The 20,642-nt window shown below is 39.2% G+C and overlaps 1 protein-coding gene across 1 annotated transcript; it reads right to left on the bottom strand.

Annotated features, from left to right (window-relative positions):
• Nucleotides 1-19,461: 19,461 nt before the first annotated feature.
• On the bottom strand, nucleotides 19,462-20,375 carry LOC111162425 (olfactory receptor 24-like). The gene is given in 3 exon segments (XM_022526832.1): nucleotides 19,462-19,651; nucleotides 19,653-19,868; nucleotides 19,870-20,375. Coding segments are annotated over 3 exon segments (912 nt in total).
• Between the last annotated feature and the right edge of the window lie 267 nt (nucleotides 20,376-20,642).

Raw genomic sequence — 20,642 nt, 5'->3', positions numbered from 1 at the left:
TGCTAAACTATAGGCCTCCCTTTCTCCCCAACCCCCACCCAGGAAAATATACACCTTGACATTACTTTGTATACCATTTCAGGTGTTCATGAAATGTCCTACCTCCCCATTAGGATCCACTTTTAAAAACTTTCTTTGCACAGGTCTGCTACTTTTCAGAGGTGATTCTCAGACTTATAGCTCCAGGCTTCCAACACCCAAACCTGAATTATTGCCTGCAAACTCAGTACTTCCACCTGGAAATTTTTACAAATACAGTGTGGAATAATAGGAAGCTCCCAGATAAATGGATCCAGACAGACCAGAATTAAAACCCTGGCTTCTTAACCTAGTGACAGTCAACCTTGCTAAACTTCATTTTCTGTATCTTTATACTTGGGAGAAATAATACCCACCTCTGAGTTTTCTTAGAAGCTAAAACAAGTTAGCATGTGGAAAGTGACCCAGCTAGGGCTCAGCATCACAGCATGCTCTCAGCCAACATTAGGCAACATCACCTCAGATGCTAAGGAAGGACTCTGAAAAGAGACACACCTGGATATGATTCATGGGTCACCGCATACTAGCTAAGTGACCTTGAGTAAACTGCCTAACCACTAAAACCTCACTTTCTTTGAAAGGGAATGATGATAATGTTATATAATGAATAGGGTTTTCTTGAGGATCAAAGGAGATATGTATATAAAATTATCTACAGTGTCTGACTCAGAATAAAATGATTATATTAAACAGTGATATCTCTCTTTTGTCCTGCATGGCAAGTTCATTATATAAAAAAAATAAATAAAGTCGGGGCGCCTGGGTGGCTCAGTGGGTTAAAGACTCTGCCTTCAGCTCAGGTCATGATCCCAGGGTCCTGCGATCGAGCCCCGCATCGGGCTCTCTGCTCAGTGGGGAGCCTGCTTCCACCTCTCTCTCTCTGCCTGCCTCTCAGCCTACTTGTGATCTCTGTCTGTCAAATAAATAAATAAAATCTTAAAAAAAATTAAAAAAATTAAAAAAAATAAAAAAATAAAAAAGTCTATTTTCTTCTAGAGCCTCTCTTTCTGTGAATGAGATCACCATTCCTCTAGACAAGTATGACTGAAACATTTCTTCCACTGCCAAAAGCAATCCATCAATGAACTACTACAACTTCCAGAAGGTGAATATTCTATTCCTATACTCATTTTCCATCTACCTCCTCCCACTATTACTTGTTGAGTAAATCAAGTCTCCCATTCCTTCTGGGTTGCCAAGTCCTAGTTCTTAGTCTTTGTATATCCATTTTCCTTCCTTCAAAGAATCCTGAAATCACTGTCAGTTGATCCTCATGAAGTATATCTCTTGTCTATAACACTTTTATTTTATTTTTTAAAGATTATTTATTTAGGGGCGCCTGGGTGGCTCAGTGGTTTAAGCCTCTGCCTTCGGCTCAGGTCATGATCTCAGGATCCTGGGATCGAGCCCCACATCAGGCTCTCTGCTCAGCGGGGAGCCTGCTTTCCCCTCTGTCTATACCTGCCTCTCTGCCTACTTGTGATCTCTGTCTGTCAAATAAATAAATAAAAATCTTTAAAAAAAAAAAAGATTATTTATTTATTTGACAGACAGAGATCACAAGTAGGTGGAGAGGCAGGCAGAGAGAGAGGAGCAAGAAGGCTCCCCGCTGAGCGGAGAGCCCAATGAGGGGCTCGATCCCAGGACCCTGAAATTATGCCCTGAGCCAAAGGCAGAGGCTTTAACCCACTGAGCCACCCAGGTCCCCTGTCTATAACACTTTTGTTCACTTTTCCATTCATCCACTCATTTATTCCATGAACAATTACTGATGGTTGCCATATACCAGGATTTGGGCTGAGTGGCGGGGACAAAGACATGAAATGACACAGACCCTGTCCTCCAGACACTTGAGAGCAGGGATTGTATGTCTTTGCTTGGTTTTGTGGCCAGCATCCTATACGGGATACACAAGGCATAAACACAACTGTTCAATATTTGCATGAATAAATAATAATTCTCTTTTATACTGAATGCTTTCTGTAACAACAGGTACTGCCTTAAGTTCTTTGCCAATTTGCTCCTTGCAACAACCCACTGAGCTTGGTCCCATTTCATACAAGGTAACATATAAGAAAACATAAGGAACCATGTAACATACAAGCAAATGGAGAGACAAGGACATTAATAAAATCAAATGGTGCCTCACAGACAGCAGTTGGCAGACCTAAGCCAACCAGTCTGAATCTAGCACCTGTATTCTTCATCTCTACAATTTCAAGAATCTGGAGCGAACTGATAAATTCAAAGTTCAAGAAAGGAAACAGACTCAAGAGGCATTTATCAAATTATGAGGAAATGGACATAATAGAAAATTACCCTGAGAATTTCTAAGAATCCTCAGAAAATGCAGCTGAATCCGGCAGTGATTGTTGGCAAGTCTGCCATCTACACAAAGACTTCATGAGCCACTGTTGTCCACTGGACAAAACCCAAATGTTTACCTTCATGTGAAAAAAATATCCTGATTCTACCGCAAATCTGCATGTCTTGCTCTACTTACTACTGCCCTCCTAAAATTATGTTTTACCCCAGATTTGGAGGAGGGGACAACATGCCAATCTCCATCACGATGCATCCTTTCCTGTCATGGGAAGGAAGACAGGAAGTCTCCATCCTTTTTCACATTTCATATTAATGAATTCCTAGGATGTGCCAAGCACTATAATAGAGATATTACATATACGGCATGTCAACCTAACAACAAACTGTGATGAAGGGATTATAATGCCCCTTCTACAAATGAGATGATTGAGGCCCCAAATGGGGAAAGGATATGTAACTTCCACAGTTATTAAATGCTGCGCTGCCACTGCCTGAGTCCCAAACTCACAGCCCTTCCACTGAGCCATGCTGCCCTTCTGCATGCTTTCTTCCTAGTTCCATCGTCCCTTTACCATCTCCCACTGAATTCCCACTCACTTCCTCCGTCACTCCTGGTTTTTCCACAACTCTTGGGAGAAGTTTAAGTCTCTGGAACTGGGATACTCACATGCTCCCTAATCATCTTGATGATCCTCTACTCAAAGAAACACAATTCCCATCTCACATGGAACTCTAGAGCTTGGTATCCATGGTTTCTCAGTAGGAAAGATCAGGAATCTCAATGACTTCAGAGACTCAGTGATGGAATTAATTTGAATTTATGCCAACACGGCCTCGTGGAAACACTTTCTTCTTTGAGATACTGAAATGAACTTGGAAAAGCAGGTCCAGATACTAAGACTGCCCTCCGTGCTTGTTGCAGAAGAAGGAAGACTCCTTATACTTAATGTCTCCAGTTCAAAGAATTGTTTGTCTAAAGAAACATAGTTATCATTTAGCCACTGAATTTGAAAACTCAAGAGTTTCAATGACTAATTTTTTAAATTAACACAAATAACAGGATAAATGTTCATATAAAAGGAAAGTTTCAATTTAGTTTTTAATAGTGGTTTAATGCCTTTTTTGAGTTACCAGTTTAACCTAAATTTAAAAAAATTTGTTGTGTATTAATACACATAACATACTCTTAAATGATAGGGAGAACATTAGTCATATTTAACAAACATTTTTACATTCAAACCTAGATATTAAAATAAAGGAAATGATTATTTGAATCACTGTCAAGGTTCATGATTCACATTTTGGGATGGATTCTTTTCTTAATGCAATATCTAACTTTCAATAATTTTTAAAAATATTTGATCAGATAATGTAAGTCAAAATGCAGAGAATCCTTTAAAAGAACACACTATTTGTCTATGTAGCAACAGTTCCAAGGTATTTTTGGGCAGTTTGATACCTTTTATATCTGAAGTATACTTAACCAGAAAACTGAAAATTTAAATTGACAAAATGCTATCTTTAAGACTTCAAAATGATAAATAATTTTTTAATAAAATTGGCCTCAAACTAATAAAATCTGTAAGCAAATAAAAATTAAATATTACTTTAATGACAGAAACCAAATGTTAGAAGTTGTCTCTCTTCATTGGAGATTTACTTTTAATTATAAAAGTTCCAGCAAATTTTAGCTTTAAAGGCCCTTAATATTTGAAAAAGTTGGATGCTTGGTGAGGAAATTACAATTGCCCCTAGAATTATAAAAAACCTCAGCTTTATAAAACGCATCTACTCATGAAGGTAATTTCTCAAACTGGTGATCAAAATGTAAAATTTAATACAGTAACAATATGTCATTGGAGTGTATACATGTTTTTGAGTAATTTTTTAAATAAACTTTATAGGTTAATAAAAACAAGATTATGTTGCAAATTATGGACTTTGGAAAGGGCTTGCTAGCATCATAGCAAGACTACGTTGAGCAGACTCATGAGCCACCACTAGATTCAGGACTGAGACCTAGATGCTAACTTGAGCCCAACAGAACCACCCAGCTCTCTGAGAACACTCTCTATTCTCTTTCTGCTGCGTGCATTCTCTCTAATTGTTCTCAAACTTTCATTTCTTCTCTCACTCTCTCTCTTCTCTCTCCTGTTCTCTCTCACTCTCTCCTCTTATCTTCCAAGTCCACTTACAATCTTTCCTCTTCTTGACATTATCACTGAAGCAAACTTCACTCAGTTTCCTCCCTGGTGATGGTCAATAAAGATGCTGCTCTGCTTCCACAAAGTACAAGAATGATAAGGTTATATCTTGGGGACAGAAAATGCCTCATAGAGGCACAGGTAGGTATCCACCTGGCCCAAAGAAGAAAAGCTAGAGTGGGGATGAATTATAAGAACAGAGGGAATATTTACAAGTTCTGGGCCAATAAGAAGTCAATTCCCAAGGCCAATAAGAAGTCAATTCCCAAGGCTCCTTATTAGACAAATTGTCCAATTTCACTTCTATTCCCTGAATAGTTGTTTCCTATGGGGGCTGGGACATGGCAGTAGGAAGCCCGTATTGACTATGTGAGGTCTTCAGGAGGCTACTTGCTGCAAGTTGTAGGTTTCCCAGCGTGCTCTGCACCCTCTCCTCAGGGAGCAAACCCTCCTAAACTCTGTCTCCCCAAGGTCAAGGGCTTCTCCTAGAGGAAGTATCTACTCTTCTTTGAAGCCAGAGTTCCTCACCAGCTCAAGAACCAAGAAACATCTCCCTGCATTTCCCCCAGTGACGTCACACTGAGAAACAAAGGCTGTCTCCAGTCCCATTTACCCTCAAGAGGGCAACTTTCTGTAAAGATACCATGACTTCCTTCTAGTTCTGCTGATGGAGAAAGTAGAATCTTACCTGATGGGCACACACGAAGATAAAGGCTAGTTGAATGGGTCTGCAACCAGATCCTTGCTCTGAGTATTGGTCCCAGGGTGGCATCAGTGGGAGTCTCTACTTTTGCATTTTTAGGAATTCAGTTTTATGAGGTCACCTCCAGATTATCGGGTCATGGGTCAATAAACACCCATGGAACCAACTGACACATTAAGCACCAGCTTTTAAAAGCCTTTAATTATAGAAATCACCCAACCATAGACAAAAGTAGAGAACATAGCACTAGGCTGAGTCATACGAAACTGGCAACATTCCATCATTTTTCACCAACAAAATGGGCAATTTTTCTCATGCCTCAGCTTGAAACCCCATGTATTCATCACTTAGTTTCAATTCTTATCAATTCAGAGTCTTGTTTCATAGGTACTCTACCTACTTTGACCTTTTTTAAAAATTTCTTTTCAGTGTTCCAGAATTTATTGTTTATGCGCCACACCCAGTGCTCCACGCAATACGTGCCCTCCATAATACCCACCACCAGGCTCACCCAACCCCCCACCTCCTCCCCTCCAAAACCCTCAGTTTGTTTCTCAGAGCCCACAGTCTCTCATGGTTCATCTCCCCCTCTGACTTCCCCCAACTCACTTCTCCTCTCCATCTCCCCATGTCCTCCATGCTATTCCTAATGCTCCACAAGTAAGTGAAACCATATGATAATTGACTCTCTCTGCTTGACTTATTTCACTCAGCATAATCTCCTCAGGTCACATCCATGTTGGTACAAAAGATGGGTATTCATCCTTTCTGATGGAGGCATAATATTCCATTGTATATATGAACCATATCTTCTTTATCCATTTGTCTGTTGAAGGGCATCTTGGTTCTTTCCACAGTTTGGCGACCATGACCTTTGCTGCTATGAATGTTGGGGTACAGATGGCCCTTCTTTTCACTACATCTGTATCTTTGGGGTAAATACCCAATAGTGCAATTGAAGAGTCATAGGAAAGCTCTATTTTTAATTTCTTAAGGAATCTCCACACTGTTTTCCAAAGTGGCTGTAGCAACTTGCATTCCCACCAACAGTGTAAGAGGGTTCCCCTTTCTCCATATCCTCTCCAACACACGTTGTTTCCTGTCTTGTTAATTCTGGCCATTGTAACTAGTATAAGATGATATCTCAATGTGGTTTTTGATTTGAATCTCTCTCATGGCTAATGATGATGAACATTTTTTCATGTGTCTATTAGCCATTTGTATGTCTTCTTTGGATAGTGTCTGTTCATGTCCTCTGCCCATTTTTTGACGTGATTATCTGTTTTGTGTGTGTTGAGTTTGAGGAGTTCTTTATAGATCTTGATATCAGCCCTTTGTACTGTCTTTTGCGAGTATCTTCTCCCATTCCGTGGGTTGCCTCTTTGTTTTGTTGACTGTTTCCTTTGCTGTGCAGAAGCTTTTGATCTTGACAAAGTCCCAAAAGTTCATTTTTGCTTTTGCTTCCTTTGCCTTTGGAGACATATCTTGAAAGAAGTTGCTGTGGCCGAAGTCAAAGAGGTTACTGCCTATGTTCTCCTCTAGGATTTTGATAGATTCCTCCCTCATGTTGAGATCTTTTATCCATTTTTAGTTTATATTTTTGTATTGTGTAAGAGAATGGCCGAGTTTCATTCTTCTACACGTAGCTGTCCAGTTTTGCCAGCACCATTTATTGAAAAGACTTTTTTTTTCCCCACCGTATCTTTTTTCCTGCTTTGTCAAAGATTATTTGACCATAAGGTTGAGGGTCCATATCTGGGCCTTCTACTCTGTTTCACTGGTCTATGTGTCTGTTTTTGTGCCAGCACCATGCTGTCTTGGTGATCACAGTTTAGTAGTATAGCTTAAAAATCAAGCAACTTAATGCCCCCAGTTTTGTTTTTCTTTTTCAACATTTCCTTAGCAATTCGGGGTCTCCTCTGATTCCATACAAATTTTAGGATTGTTTGCTCCGGCGCTTTGAAAAATGCCAGTGGAATTTTAATCAGAATGGCATTGAAAGTATAGATTGCTCTAGGCAGTAAAGACATTTTAACAATGTTTATTCTTCTGATCCATGAGCATGGAATGCTTTTCCATCTTTTTGTGTCTTCTTCAATTTCTTTCATGAGTGTTCCGTAGTTCCTTGAGTACAGATCCTTTACCTCTTTGGTTAGGTTTATTCCCAGGTATCTTATGGTTCTTTGTGCTGTAGTAAATGGAACTGATTCTCTTATTTCCCTTTCTGTATTTTCATTGTGAGTGTATCAGAAAGCAACTGATTTCTGTACATTGATTTCATATCCTGCCACATTACTGAATTGCTGTATGAGTTCTAGTAATTTGGGGGTGGAGTCTTTTGGGTTTTCCATGTAAAGTATCATGTCATCTGGGAAGAGAGAGAGTTTGACTTCTTCACTGCCAATTTGAATACTTTTTATCTCTTTTTGTTGTCTGATTGCTGTTGCTAGGAATTCTAGTACTGTATTGAACAAGAGGGGCGAGAGTGGGCATCCTCATTGTGCTCCTGATCTCAAAGGGAACTCTGTCAGCTTTTCCCCATTAAGGGTGATATTTGCCAACCCCACACACAAGAAGGGAAATAATCGAGATTAGAGCAGAGATCAATGAGATAGAAACTAGAGATACAGTAGAACACATCAACGAAACTAGAAGCTGGTCTTTTGAAAGAATCAATAAGATCGATAAACCATTGGCCAAACTAATCCAAAAGAAAAGAGAGAGGACCCATATTAACAAAATTATGAATGAGAAGAGAGAGATCATGACTAACACCAAGGAAACAATCATCAGAAGTTATTATCAACAGTTACATGCCAATATGTTAAGCAACCTAGATGACATGGATGCATTCCTGGAAACCTATAAACTTCCAAAACTGAATCAGGAAGAAATTGACAACCTGAATAGACCAATATTTAGTAACGAGATTGAAGCAGTGATCAAAAACCTCCCAAAAAACAAGAGCCCAGGACCTGACAGATTCTCTGGGGATTTCTACCAAACATTCAAAGAAGAAATAATACCTACTCTCCCGAAACCGTTTCAAAAAATTGAAGCAGAAGGCAAATTTCCAGACTTTTTTTATGAAGCCAGCATTACCCTGGTCCCCAAACCAGGCAAAGACCCCACCAAAAAGGAGAATTTCAGACCAATACTTCTGATAAATATGGATGCCAAGATTCTCAACAAGATCCTAGCTAATAGGATCCAACAGTACATTAAAAAGATTATCCATCATGACCATGTGGGATTTACCCATGGGATGCAGGGGTGGTTCAACATTCACAAATCAATCAATGTGATGGAACAAATCAGTAAGAAAAGACAGAAGAAACACATGGTCCTCTCAATTGATGCAGAAAAAGCATTTCACAAGATATAACATCTGTTCCTGATTAAAATGGTTCAAAGAATAGGGATAGAGGGAACATTCCTCCACTTCACAAAAGCTATCTAGGAAAACCTACTTTGATCTCTTTTTTTTTTTTTTTTTTTTTTTACGATAGTTAATTTTATTTGTTCAAGGGCTCATATTGCAAGCATTAAACCAAGCATGGGCTTTGATTCTGTGAGCCCAGATTCACGTATTTAGGAAGATAAAAGCAAACTACGATCCATGTATATGGATGAAAAACTAAAGGCTCACAGTTAATCACATTGTAGTTTTAAATTTCTACAGCCTAGAAGCCAGGAGTCACAGATCTTTTAGGTCTTTCTGGATGTCCCACAAGGTATCTGCACTTTTCTTGAGCTGGGCAACCTCATCATCTTTCAGCTTCTGGTTGATCACACTGGTTAAACCCCGCCTACTTTGATCTCTTAATAGGAATTCTTTCAGAGCAAATTCCATACATCGTATGATTTCTGTGTGTCTCTAAAAAAATAAAAACCTTCTTTTAAAAAGGATAAACACAATACTATTATTTTACTTTAAAATATTAGTAATCATATATCATTAAATATTCTGTTATTCAAATTACCCAAATTACCTAAATTTGATCATTTTTTTTCACATTAGAACCCAGGTAATAACTATATATTCCAATTAATTGATAGTTGTCTAAAGTCCCTTTTAAGCTCTAGGATTTCTCCCCCACTTGCTTATCCCCTTTGAAATTTATCTGTTGAAGAAATGGTCTGGATTTTACTGACTGCATTTGTAAGCAATTTTCAAATATGCCTCCTGAGGGTTGTAATTATAAACTGATGTTTAGATCTAGATATCTGATCAAATTCAGGATTGATATTGGGGGAAGGGGTTGTTGACTTTCTTTGGAGGCACATATTTTTTTCCCCAACTTTATTAAGATACGACTAACAAAATTGTTTTGTAACATATTTAAACTATACAGAACAATGATTTTTTAGACATATACATTGTGAAAGGATTTCTACAATCACGCTAATTAACATACCCATCACCTTACATGTTTACTTTTTTTTAGAGAGAACACTTAAATTCTACTATCTTAGCAAATTTCAATTGTGTGATACAGTATTACTAACTATAGTCATCATGTTAAACATTATATCTTCAGAACTTATTCATCTTATAAATGAAAGTTTGTATCCTTTTACCAACCTTTCCCTAATTCCCCCATTCCCCAGCCCCAGGCAACCACTATTCTACTCTCTGTTTCTGTGAATTCAAACTTTTTAAAAATTTCACGTAGAAATGATACCTTTCAGTATTTGTCTTTCTCTAACTGGCTCATTTCACTTAGCATAATTCCTTCCATTTTCATTCATAGTGTTGTAAATGGCAGGATTTCCTTCATTTTTAAGGCTGAATAAGATTCCATTGTATATACACACACCATATTTTCTTTATCCATTCATCCATTGATGGATACTGAGGTTGTTTCCATACCTTGGCTGTTGTGAATAATGTTTCCATGAACACGGGAGTACAGGAATTTCCTCACGTTGATTTCATTTCCTTTGATATACACCCAGAAGTGAAATTGCTGGATCATATGGTAGTTCTGTTTTTTTTTTTTTTTAATTTCTTGAAGTTTTGTACTGTTTTTCATTAGTGGCTGTATGAGTTTATATTTCCCACACACAGTGTAATGCCGGAGGAAGCACGTATTTTTCATTGTCTCTCTTTTTGTGAAATCTGAAGTCATTTAGATTCATTGCCTGGATACATCATTTCATGAAAGACTGCAAATGAAACTATCCTATCAGACTTTCATTTACGAGCTGGAATACTTCTACAAAAATAAACTTCCCCTCCTTAAGTCTGTGGTCAGTCTGAGGCACTCTTTGTAGAGGAAAGTCAGCAAAAATGTTTGAATCTTTCTATTATTTCCATTTACTTATTGGTTTTAAAAATAACTTCTCTCTAACATTTTCTACAGATGACAGTGAGTGTGCGTTTTTTTTTTTTTTCAATCACTATTTGAGTCCCTGTATTTTTAACATTATTTTTAAGCAACAAAAATTTATTCTCTCATAGTTTTGGAGACCAGAAGCCCAAAATCAAAGTCTAGGCAGGCTTAGTTCCTTCTGGAAACTGAGAAGCAATCTATTTTCCTTTTTTTTTTTTTAAGATTTTATTTATTTATTTGACAGACAGAGATCACAAGTAGGCAGAGAGACGGGGGGGGGGGGCGGGCGGGGGAAGCAGGCTCCCCGCTGAGCAGAGAGCCCGATGTGGGGCTCGATCCCAGAACCCTGGGATCATGACCTGAGCCGAAGGCAGAGGCTTTCCCACTGAGCCACCCAGGCGCCCCAACCATCTATTTTCTGCTTCTCTCCAGTTTCTGCTGGCAGCAGGAGACCCTTGGCATTCTCTAGCATGGGGCTAAATCCAAAATCTGCTTTCACCTTCACATGACCTTCTAACTGTGTGTGTGTGTGCCTTAAAGCTATCACTTCCTCCTTGTATAAGGATGACAGTCATTGGATTTAGTGCTCTCTTTAACATCATTTCATCTTAAAATCTTTACCTTTGTTTCATCTGCAAAAACTCTACTAAATCTTCATAAAGTCACAGTCTGAGGTTCTAGGTGGACATGAATTTGGGAGGGTGGATAGTATTCAACCCATTAAAGTCATCCTAGAAATTGCCTCTTGGGGTGTCTGGGTGGCTCAGTTGGTTAAGTGTCTGATTCTTGGTTTCAGCTCAGGTCATGATCTCAGGGTCATGAGACTGAGCCCCAGAGCAGGCTCCCCCACTCAGTGCGGAGTTTGCACTTGAGATTCTCTCTCTCTCCCTCTTCCCCTGCCCCTCCCACCAATCGTGCTCTCTCTTCCTCTCTCTCTCAAATAAATTAAAAAAATTTTTAAAGAAATTGCCTCTAAAATATGGTTTAGCATCACCTTTTTTTTTTTTTTTTTTGTCTGATGCTGTTGCCATTAGACATGGCTGTTCAAAGTCAACTTTCACTGCTTGATTTATTTCACTCAACATAATCTCCAGTCCCATCCAGGTTGATGTAAAAGTTGGGTATTTATCTTTTCTGATGGCTGAATAATATTCCATTGTGTATATGCACCACATCTTCTTTATCCATTCATCTGTTGAGGGGCATCTCGGCTCTTTCCACAGTTTGGCTATTGTGGATAGTTCTGCAAGATAAATAAATGCTGGAAATCCAAAAAAAGAAAAAAAGTCAACTTTCAAAATTGCTTTTGTGTTTTTTCTTTAACATCCTTTAAAATGTAATTTTAAAGGTATTCCTATTTCTTTTTACAAAAGCAACAAATGGTAATTGAAGGAAAATTAGAAAATACAGAAAAGTACAAAAGAGAAAGTAAAACCCCTTGTATTCTCACTGCTCAAAGGAAAAGATTCTCTCTCCCTCTCTCTCTTTACCACTTTAACCATTTTTAACTGTACAGCTCAGTGGCATTAAGTATGTTCACATTTGTGCAACCATCCCCACCATCCATCTCCAAACTTTCTCATCTTCCCAACCTGAAACTCTATCTCCACTAAACACTAACTCTCCATCCTCTCTCCCACCAGCCATTGGTAAGAATCATTCCACTTTCTGTTACTATGAATCTGACTCTTCTTTGCACCTCATGTAAGTGGAATCACACAGTTTATGGATTTTGTGTCTGACTTACTTCACTTAGCATAAAGTCTTCAAGGTTCATTTATGTAGGACGCAGTGGACACTCGGGTTTCTTCCCCACATGTAGCAATGGTGAATAACATTGCTATGAACATGGATACCCAAGCATCCGTTTGAGTCCTTGTTTTCAATTTTCAATGTGGGGGGGCACATACCTAAAAGTGGAATGCTTGATCAGATGATAATTTTGTGTTTAATTTTTTGAGGAACTGTCATACTATTTTCCATAGCATCTATACCATTTTGTATTTCTACAAGCAAAGGTTCCAGGTTATCCATATATTTGTCAAAACTTGTTTTTTCTATTTGCCTGTTTTGTTTGTTTTTATAGTAGTCATCCTAATAAGAGCAAAGTGGCATCTCACTAAGGTTGATTTGCATTTTCCTAATGATTGGTGATATTGAATACTTTTTCATATGCTTATTGGCCAACTGTATATTCTCTTTAGAGAAATGTCTATTTAAATCCTTCCCCCCCCGCCATCGCTTCTCGGCCTTTTGGCTAAGATCAAGTGTAGTATCTGTTCTTATCAGTTTAAATCCTTTTCCCATTTTTAATTGGATTGTTTTGGTCCTGATGTTGTTGACAAGTAGGAGTTCTTCATATATTCTGGATATTAATCCCTTATCAAATATATGGTTTGCAAATATTTTTCCCCATTCCATGAGTTGTCTTTTCATTCTGTTGTGTACTTTGATGTGTAAAAGTTTTTAATTTTGATGAAGTACATTCTATGTTTTCTCTTGTTATCTGTGTTTTGGGTGTCATATTAAGAAATTAAGAAATCATTGCAAAATCCAATGCCATAAAGTTTCCCCTCTATGTTTTCTTCCAAACTATTCAATAATTATAGCTCTTAGGTTTAAATCTTTGATCCATTTAAAGTTAATTTTTGTATATGGTGGAAGGAAGGGGTCCAAAATTTGGGGTCATTCTTTTCCATGTGAATATCCAGTTTCCCAACATCATTTGTTGAAAAGATAGTCCTTTCCGCCACTGAACTGTCTTGCCACCCTCATTTGACCATATATGCAATGGGTTATTTCTCGGCCCTCTAGTCTAACATTAGTTTCTACATCTGCTCTTATGCTAGCACCATACTATTTTGATTACTGTAGCTTTATAGTAAGTTTTGGGATCAGGAAGTATAAGACCTCTGAATGTATCCCTATTTTTCAAGAATATTTTGGCTATTTAGAGTCTTTGAAATCTATATGAACTTTATGATAGATTTTCTATTTCTCCATAAAACATTGTTGAAATTTGCATAGGGATTTTTAATTGTTATTTTTTAAATTTCTTTTCAGTGTTCCAGAATTCATTGTTTATGCACCACACCCAGTGCTCCATGAAATATGTGTCCTCCATAATACCCACCACCAGACTCACCCAACCTCCCCACTTCCAAAACCCTCAGTTTGTTTCTCAGAGTTCACAGTCTCTCATGGTTCATTTCCCCCTCCAATTTCCCCCAACTCCCTTCTCCTCTCCATCTCCTCATGTCCTCCGTTTTATTCCTTATGCTCCACAAATAAGAGAAACCATATGATAATTAACTCTCTCTGCTTGACTTATTTCACTCAGCATAAATTTCATGGCATAGTGAATCTGTCACTTGCTTTAGGTAGTACTGACATGTTAGCAATATTAAGTCTCCCAATCTATGAACACAGTAGACTTTCTTATTAATCTGTGTCTTCCTCAATTTCTTTCAGCAATGTTTTATAGTTTTCAGTACACAAACTTTTTTTAATCATTTTTAAAATTTATTTTCAGCATAACAGTATTCATTGTTTTTGCACCACACCCAGTGCTCCATGCAATCCGTGCCCTCTCTAATACCCACCACCTGGTTCCCCCAACCTCCCACCCCCCGCCCCTTCAAAACCCTCAGATTGTTTTTCAGAGTCCATAGTCTCTCATGGTTCACCTCCCCTTCCAATTTCCCCCAACTCCCTTCTCCTCTCTAACTCCCCTTGTCCTCCATGCTATTTGTTATGCTCCACAAATATGTGAAACCATATGATAATTAACTCTCTCTGCTTGACTTATTTCACTCAGCATAATCTCTTCCAGTCCCGTCCATGTTGCTACAAAAGCTGGGTATTCATCCTTTCTGATGGAGGCATAATACTCCATAGTGTATATGGACCACATCTTCCTTATCCATTCGTCCGTTGAAGGGCATCTTGGTTCTTTCCACAGTTTGGCGACCGTGGCCATTGCTGCTATAAACATTGGGGTACAGATGGCCCTTCTTTTCACTCCATCTGTATCTTTGGGGTAAATACCTAGTAGTGCAATTACAGGGTCATAGGGAAGCTCTATTTTTAATTTCTTGAGGAATCTCCACACTGTTCTCCAAAGTGGCTGCACCAACTTGCATTCCCACCAACAGTGTAAGCTTTTGATTTTGTTAATTCTATTGATTTTCTGTTCTCTATTTTATCTCTGGTCTAATGTCCTTATTTTCCTGCCTTCCACTAGTGTTGGGTTTAGTTTGATCGTCTTTTAATTTTGATCTTTTTTTCTTTATTTCGATCTTCCACTATTTAAACTGTAAAGTTAGATATATTTCGGATCTTTTTCAATGTAAGTACTTATAGCTATAAATCTCCCTCTTGGGGACGTGTGGGTGGCTCAGTGGGTTAAAGCCTCTGCCTTCATCTCAGGTCATGATCCCAGGGTCCTGGGATCGAGCCCCACATCGGGCTCTCTGCTCAGTGGGGAGCCTGCTTCCCTCTCTCTCTGCCTGCCTCTCTGCCTACTTGTGATCTCTGTCAAATAAATAAATAAAATCTTTTTTAAAAAATCTCCCTTTTTATCAATTTTCTTAGTCTGTTCAGACTTCTAAAACAAAATACCATGGACTGGGTGGCTCATAAATAACAAATTTATTTTTACAGATCTGGTGCCTAAGACTTCCAAAATCAAGGCACCAGAAGATGTGGTGTATGATGAAGGCCTATTTCCTCATTTATAGATTGCCAACTTTTCTTCTTCATTTTTTATTAAATTTTTCTTTTTTAATTTAAATTTACTTAGTTAACATACAGTGCAATATTGGTTTCTGGAGTAGAATTCATTGATTCATCACTTACATACAACACCCAGTGCTCATCACAACAAGTGTCCTCTTTAATACCCATCACCCATCTAGCCTGTCTCCCATCCACATTCCTCCATCAACCCTCAGTTTGTTTTCCATCATCAAGAGTCTCTTATGGCTTATTTCCCTCTCTCCTTTTTTCCCCCCATCCCTATATGTTCACCTGTTTTGTTTCTTAAATTCCACATATGAGTGAGATCATATGATGTTTGTCTTTCCTTGACTGACTCATTTCACTTAGCACGATACACTCTATTTCCATCCACATTGTTGCAAATGGCAGATTTCAAGCTTTTTAATGGCTGAGAAATATTCCATTGCATATGTATACCACATCTTCTTTATCCATTTATCAGTCAATGGATATTTGGGATCTCTCCATAAAGATCTATAATATCAGGGTGCTATAAATATCAGGGTGCATGTCCCTACCTCTTCACACCTGTATTTTATATCCTTTGTGTAAGTATTCAGTAGTGCAATTGCTGGACTATAGGGTAGTTATATATATTTTTAAATTATATATTTGAGAGAGTGTATGAGTGGTGGGTAGAGGCAGAGGGAGAAGCAGATTCCCCACTGACCAGGGAGCCTGACCCGGGGCTCAATCCCAGGACCCCTGGGATTACCTGAGCCAAAGGCAGACTTTTTTTTCTTTTTAAGATTTTATTTATTTATTTGTCAGAGACAAAAGGAGAGAGCACAAGCTGGGGGTGTGGTAGCCAAAGAAAGAAGAGGCTCCCCACTGAGCAAGGAACCCAAGGGCACTGGGATCATGACCTGAGCCCAAGGGAGACACTTAACCAACTGAGCCACCTCAGTGCCCCAGGGTAGTTCTATTTTTAACTTTTGAGGAAAATCCATACTGTTTTCCAGAGTGGCTGCACCAGTTTGCAATCCCACCAACAGTGCAAGAGGAACCCTTTCTCCATATAGAAGACCAACTTTTCAGAGTCCTTCAAAGTGGAAGGGAAAAGGGAGATCTCTGCAGCCTCTTTTATAAGAATGCTATTCTGCTTATCACACTCTGATTGCAGCCTATGAGATACCTCAAAGCAGAGGTGCCCAGCTAACTCATACTGGAACACTTGATCTGCAGAAACTGTGAGATAATGTTTTAAGCATTGTTTTAACCTGAACTATACCTTGGGTTCATAATGCTTGCAGAATTTATTCCAAGATTGAGAAGAGAAATAATCTTTATGAAAAAGACATGGATGACTCCTTAAAATTTATTCAAATGCAAATCTGTTCTTAACTATGCATCTAGCATTATGACTTTGATATTCTTCTCACCATTGGTATTTGGTTAATTAATTAATTAATTTTTTAATTGTTATTTTCCATTCTGGACTAGTAATGCTTGTTTTGTTTTGTATTATTTAATTTTATTTTTAAAATTAACATCAGGGGCACCTGGGTGGCTCAGTCAGTTAAGCACCTGCCTTCAGCTCAGGTCATGATCCTAACATCCTGGGATCCAGTCCTACATCAGGTTCCTTGCTCAGCAGACAGGGAGCCTGCTTCCCCTCTCCTTCTGCCTGCCAATCTGCCTGCTTGTGCTCTCTCTCTCAAATAAATAAATAAAATCTTTAAAAAAATCAAAACTAAAATTAACATAAATAAATAAATGTGTTTGTTTTGGCTTTGATGCATAATGTTTAGAATTTTATCCCATGTATAGATTCATGGTTATTGAAGGGAAGAGCACCATTTGAAAATATCTGGCCCTTAAAAATTATTGCCCTAAGACCAGGATCAGGACATCCTCAAAATTCCCTCTTGCTACCTCTTTGCGGACACAGGGAAGGTATTATGCTTGCTAATTCAATGCTCTACCCCTAATGTAGAGCAAAATTATTATCACTGAGTAGGCACTTGGTAAATAGTTGTTGAATGAATGGATAAGTCATATGTCAAAGCCAACAAGTGATGGAATTTGATATTAAATGGTTTTATAGGGACTAATAGAACAAGTCTCTCCTGGATCTGTGGTCTTTATTTCTTAACACAGAACAGGATGAAGATAGTTCAGCTGACAAAATCTTAAGAGATTTTTATGGGCCTGAGATCTCTCATTCCACAGAGGAGGAGGTGGTAAAATCAGTGCTTTAGCTCAAGCCCTATCTTTCTATATCAGAGAGAGAAGTATTCACAAATATTCTGAGTCCCAGGATGTAATAATCTTCCAAGTGTGCAAATTCCAGCTCTCCTCCAGCCAGCACTGTAACTACTTCCATGCATGTGGCAAGAGAATGGAGGGAAGGGAGAGGGCTGTGGATGAACTTTCACCTGTCTTTTTGGTTATTTGGAAACGTCCATGACCAGATGCATGGGTGCTCTATGGCAAGGCTTTCTCTTTCACAGCTTTTGGACAGAAGGAGGACACAAATATAACCCAATGGTGGTTCCCATTCAGGAGAGCAACCACAGAGAGCTGGGACCTGCAGATGGACAAGGCTTTCTTCCTGCCATCTGCAGAGGGTAAACTCAAAAATTATTAAATTCTGTATTTTATCCATTAGAATACTCCCTACTAAATGGATTTTTTTAACATTTTCTACCTATACTCTCACCAATAGTTGCTATAACAGAACCAGACCTGGATATCTGTTTGTTCAATTGAGAAATTCTAATTTGTCATGGAAGGAAGTACCGAAAGCAAATGGGTTGTGTGGCTATTCAAAGCCATTCTGCTTAAGATGATGTCAGCTTCTTACCACCATTTGAGATTTTCTGGCCCCTGCTAAGTCACCATTCACTTCACTTCAGTTGTAAATCTCCATGAGTTTTAGAACTAATATCCAATAAAATAAATGAAATGTATCACCTCCATAGGGGCTTTAGAATGACCAAATGAAGCAAAGAGAAGAAATACAGTATGTGTGGCACAAGACAAGCTCATAATGAGTAACTCCCATTTCTGTTGTAAGCAGTGTTACTACTCATATGTATTCCACAGGCATGTATGGCAACTGAGACATGCCTTGGCTTCCTTTTGGTTTTGATAGTCATGATTTAACTGATTGGTAATTTCCCCTCTGGCTACGAAGACTTACATATCAAGAGGTTCTTCATTTCCTTAATGCATAGTCTGAATTTTTTCCCCTGTGCTGTGTACAACTTTTATCTAGCTCATGCCATCTTTCTCCTCCAGAAGACAGAACAGGAGTGAGGGTAGGGGAGACATGACTCACCTATGTGCTCCCTGACTTTGAATCCCTGGAAGTCAATGAACTGTCTGGTTCTCAGGAAAAAGCCAAATTCTTGAGTTGGTCCCAAAGTCCTTCTTGACCTGGCATTCCCCAAGTTATTCACCATAACTGGATTTTTCACTTCACAAATGCATCCTTCTCTCTCTTTCTCTTGTTCTCTGACCCTTTCACATACTGTTTTTTTTTTCTTTTTCTGATACCCTTTCCCTCATATTTGCCTGAGAAAACATCATCTTATCCTTGGAGGTTTAGGATCCTGTCTCCCAGGAAACCTTCCCGGATTCCACCTTCCAGATTCTGTAGGGGGTTCCTACTCTGTCCTATCCTTGCCTTCATGTGCACAGTTCATTCTATTACAATTAGTGTCCAGTATCTTCTCCCACATTCAACTATAAACTCTGCACAATAGGGACCTTGTGTCTCCTGCTCACCACTCCATGACCAGTACTCACAGCAAGCCCAGAACACAAACGCCATAAATATTTTTTGAGAGCTAACTGGGTTTTGAACCAGGATAAATCCAATCTGGTAGGGCTAGACTGATCTTTCTGGGAAAACAGCACTGGACATACCCAAAAGGACTCCTACTTGTCCAAGTAATTGAGAAAGTAGTAACAGAGCCATCTTGAGACTTCCTTTTAAACATCTTCAACTCAAAATCCAAAGTGGCTACTCTCCCAAACCATGAAATTCCATTCTTCTGCCCAAGATCCTAGATGTTGAAATCCTACTTCCTGGAAGTGTCCAAGTATCCTTGTGGTCAGGAAGATGAAATTACTTTTTACTGACAAGCTTTCTCAGGGCGCCCTTCAGATCTCTGTTCCTCAGGCTATAGATAAAGGGGTTCAGCATGGGGGTGACCGCAGTGTACATCACAGCAGAGGCTTTCTCCTTCACAGCTGTGCGCACAGAGGAAGGACACAAATAGACCCCAATGGTGGTGCCATAAAGGAGAGCAACCACAGAGGTGGGAGCTGCAGGTGGAAAAGGCTTTCTTCCTGCCCCCTGCAGAGGGGACCTTCATGATGGCCACAATGATGCAAACATAGGAGGCCAGGATGCAGATGAAAGGCGTGGCTATCACCATCCCAGCCACGATGAGTACAAAGATCTTGTTCACAGAGGTGTCAGTGCAAGAAAGCCTGAGAAGGGGAGTGAGGTCACAGAAGTAGTGAGGAATCACAGAAAACCAGGCGCACCATCAAGAGGATATGAGTGAGGGAGATAAAGTAGGAAAATACCCATGGGCCACCAGCCAGCAGGCCACAGAGACGTGGACTCATGATGGTGGTGTAGTGTAAGGGGTGACATATAGCCACAAACCTATCATAAGCCATCACAGCAATTAAGACACTGTCAACAATGCCAAAGAAATGGAAAAAGTACATCTGGGTCAGGCAGCAGGGATAGGAGATTGATTTGCTTTTGGTTTGGATATTCACCAGCATCTGGGGGACTGTGTTGGTGGCCAGACCAAAATCAACCAAAGACAGGTTAGCTAAGAAGAAGTACATGGGGGTGTGAAGGTGGGAGTCTGAGCTGATGGCCAGGATGATTGAAAGGTTTCCCATGGCCATGACCACATACATGCAGAGGAACAGAGCAAAAAGAAGAGTCTCCTGCTCTGGGTTTTCTGAAAGTCCCAGGAGGATGAATTCAGATGTGCTGGATTGATTCCTTGGTTCCATGGGTATGATTCCTCTGGAGGTACTGAAAGGGGGAAGTCATATGAGCACTATGAAGATGATTCTGGAAGTTTAGATGAGCTTATAGCCAATTTCTTATCTGTGCTATTTACAACACTGGCTTATATATGTCTTGCACCTTGAACAATTGATACATTGTAGCAACACAGGTTTGAAGATTCAGTTAAAAGGACCTTGACTGAACACTCCCCTTTCAGATAAAGACTGGGAGAGCACACCATGCCTGGATCTTTATTGAAAGAATTACTC

The sequence above is a fragment of the Enhydra lutris genome, unplaced genomic scaffold, assembly GCF_002288905.1.
Source record: "Enhydra lutris kenyoni isolate GAN:26980312 unplaced genomic scaffold, ASM228890v2 scaffoldscaffold92, whole genome shotgun sequence".
Classification (NCBI taxonomy): domain Eukaryota; kingdom Metazoa; phylum Chordata; class Mammalia; order Carnivora; family Mustelidae; genus Enhydra; species Enhydra lutris.
The sequence above is the reverse complement of the archived record's forward strand: the minus strand, read 5'-3'. Positions and strand labels throughout refer to the sequence as shown.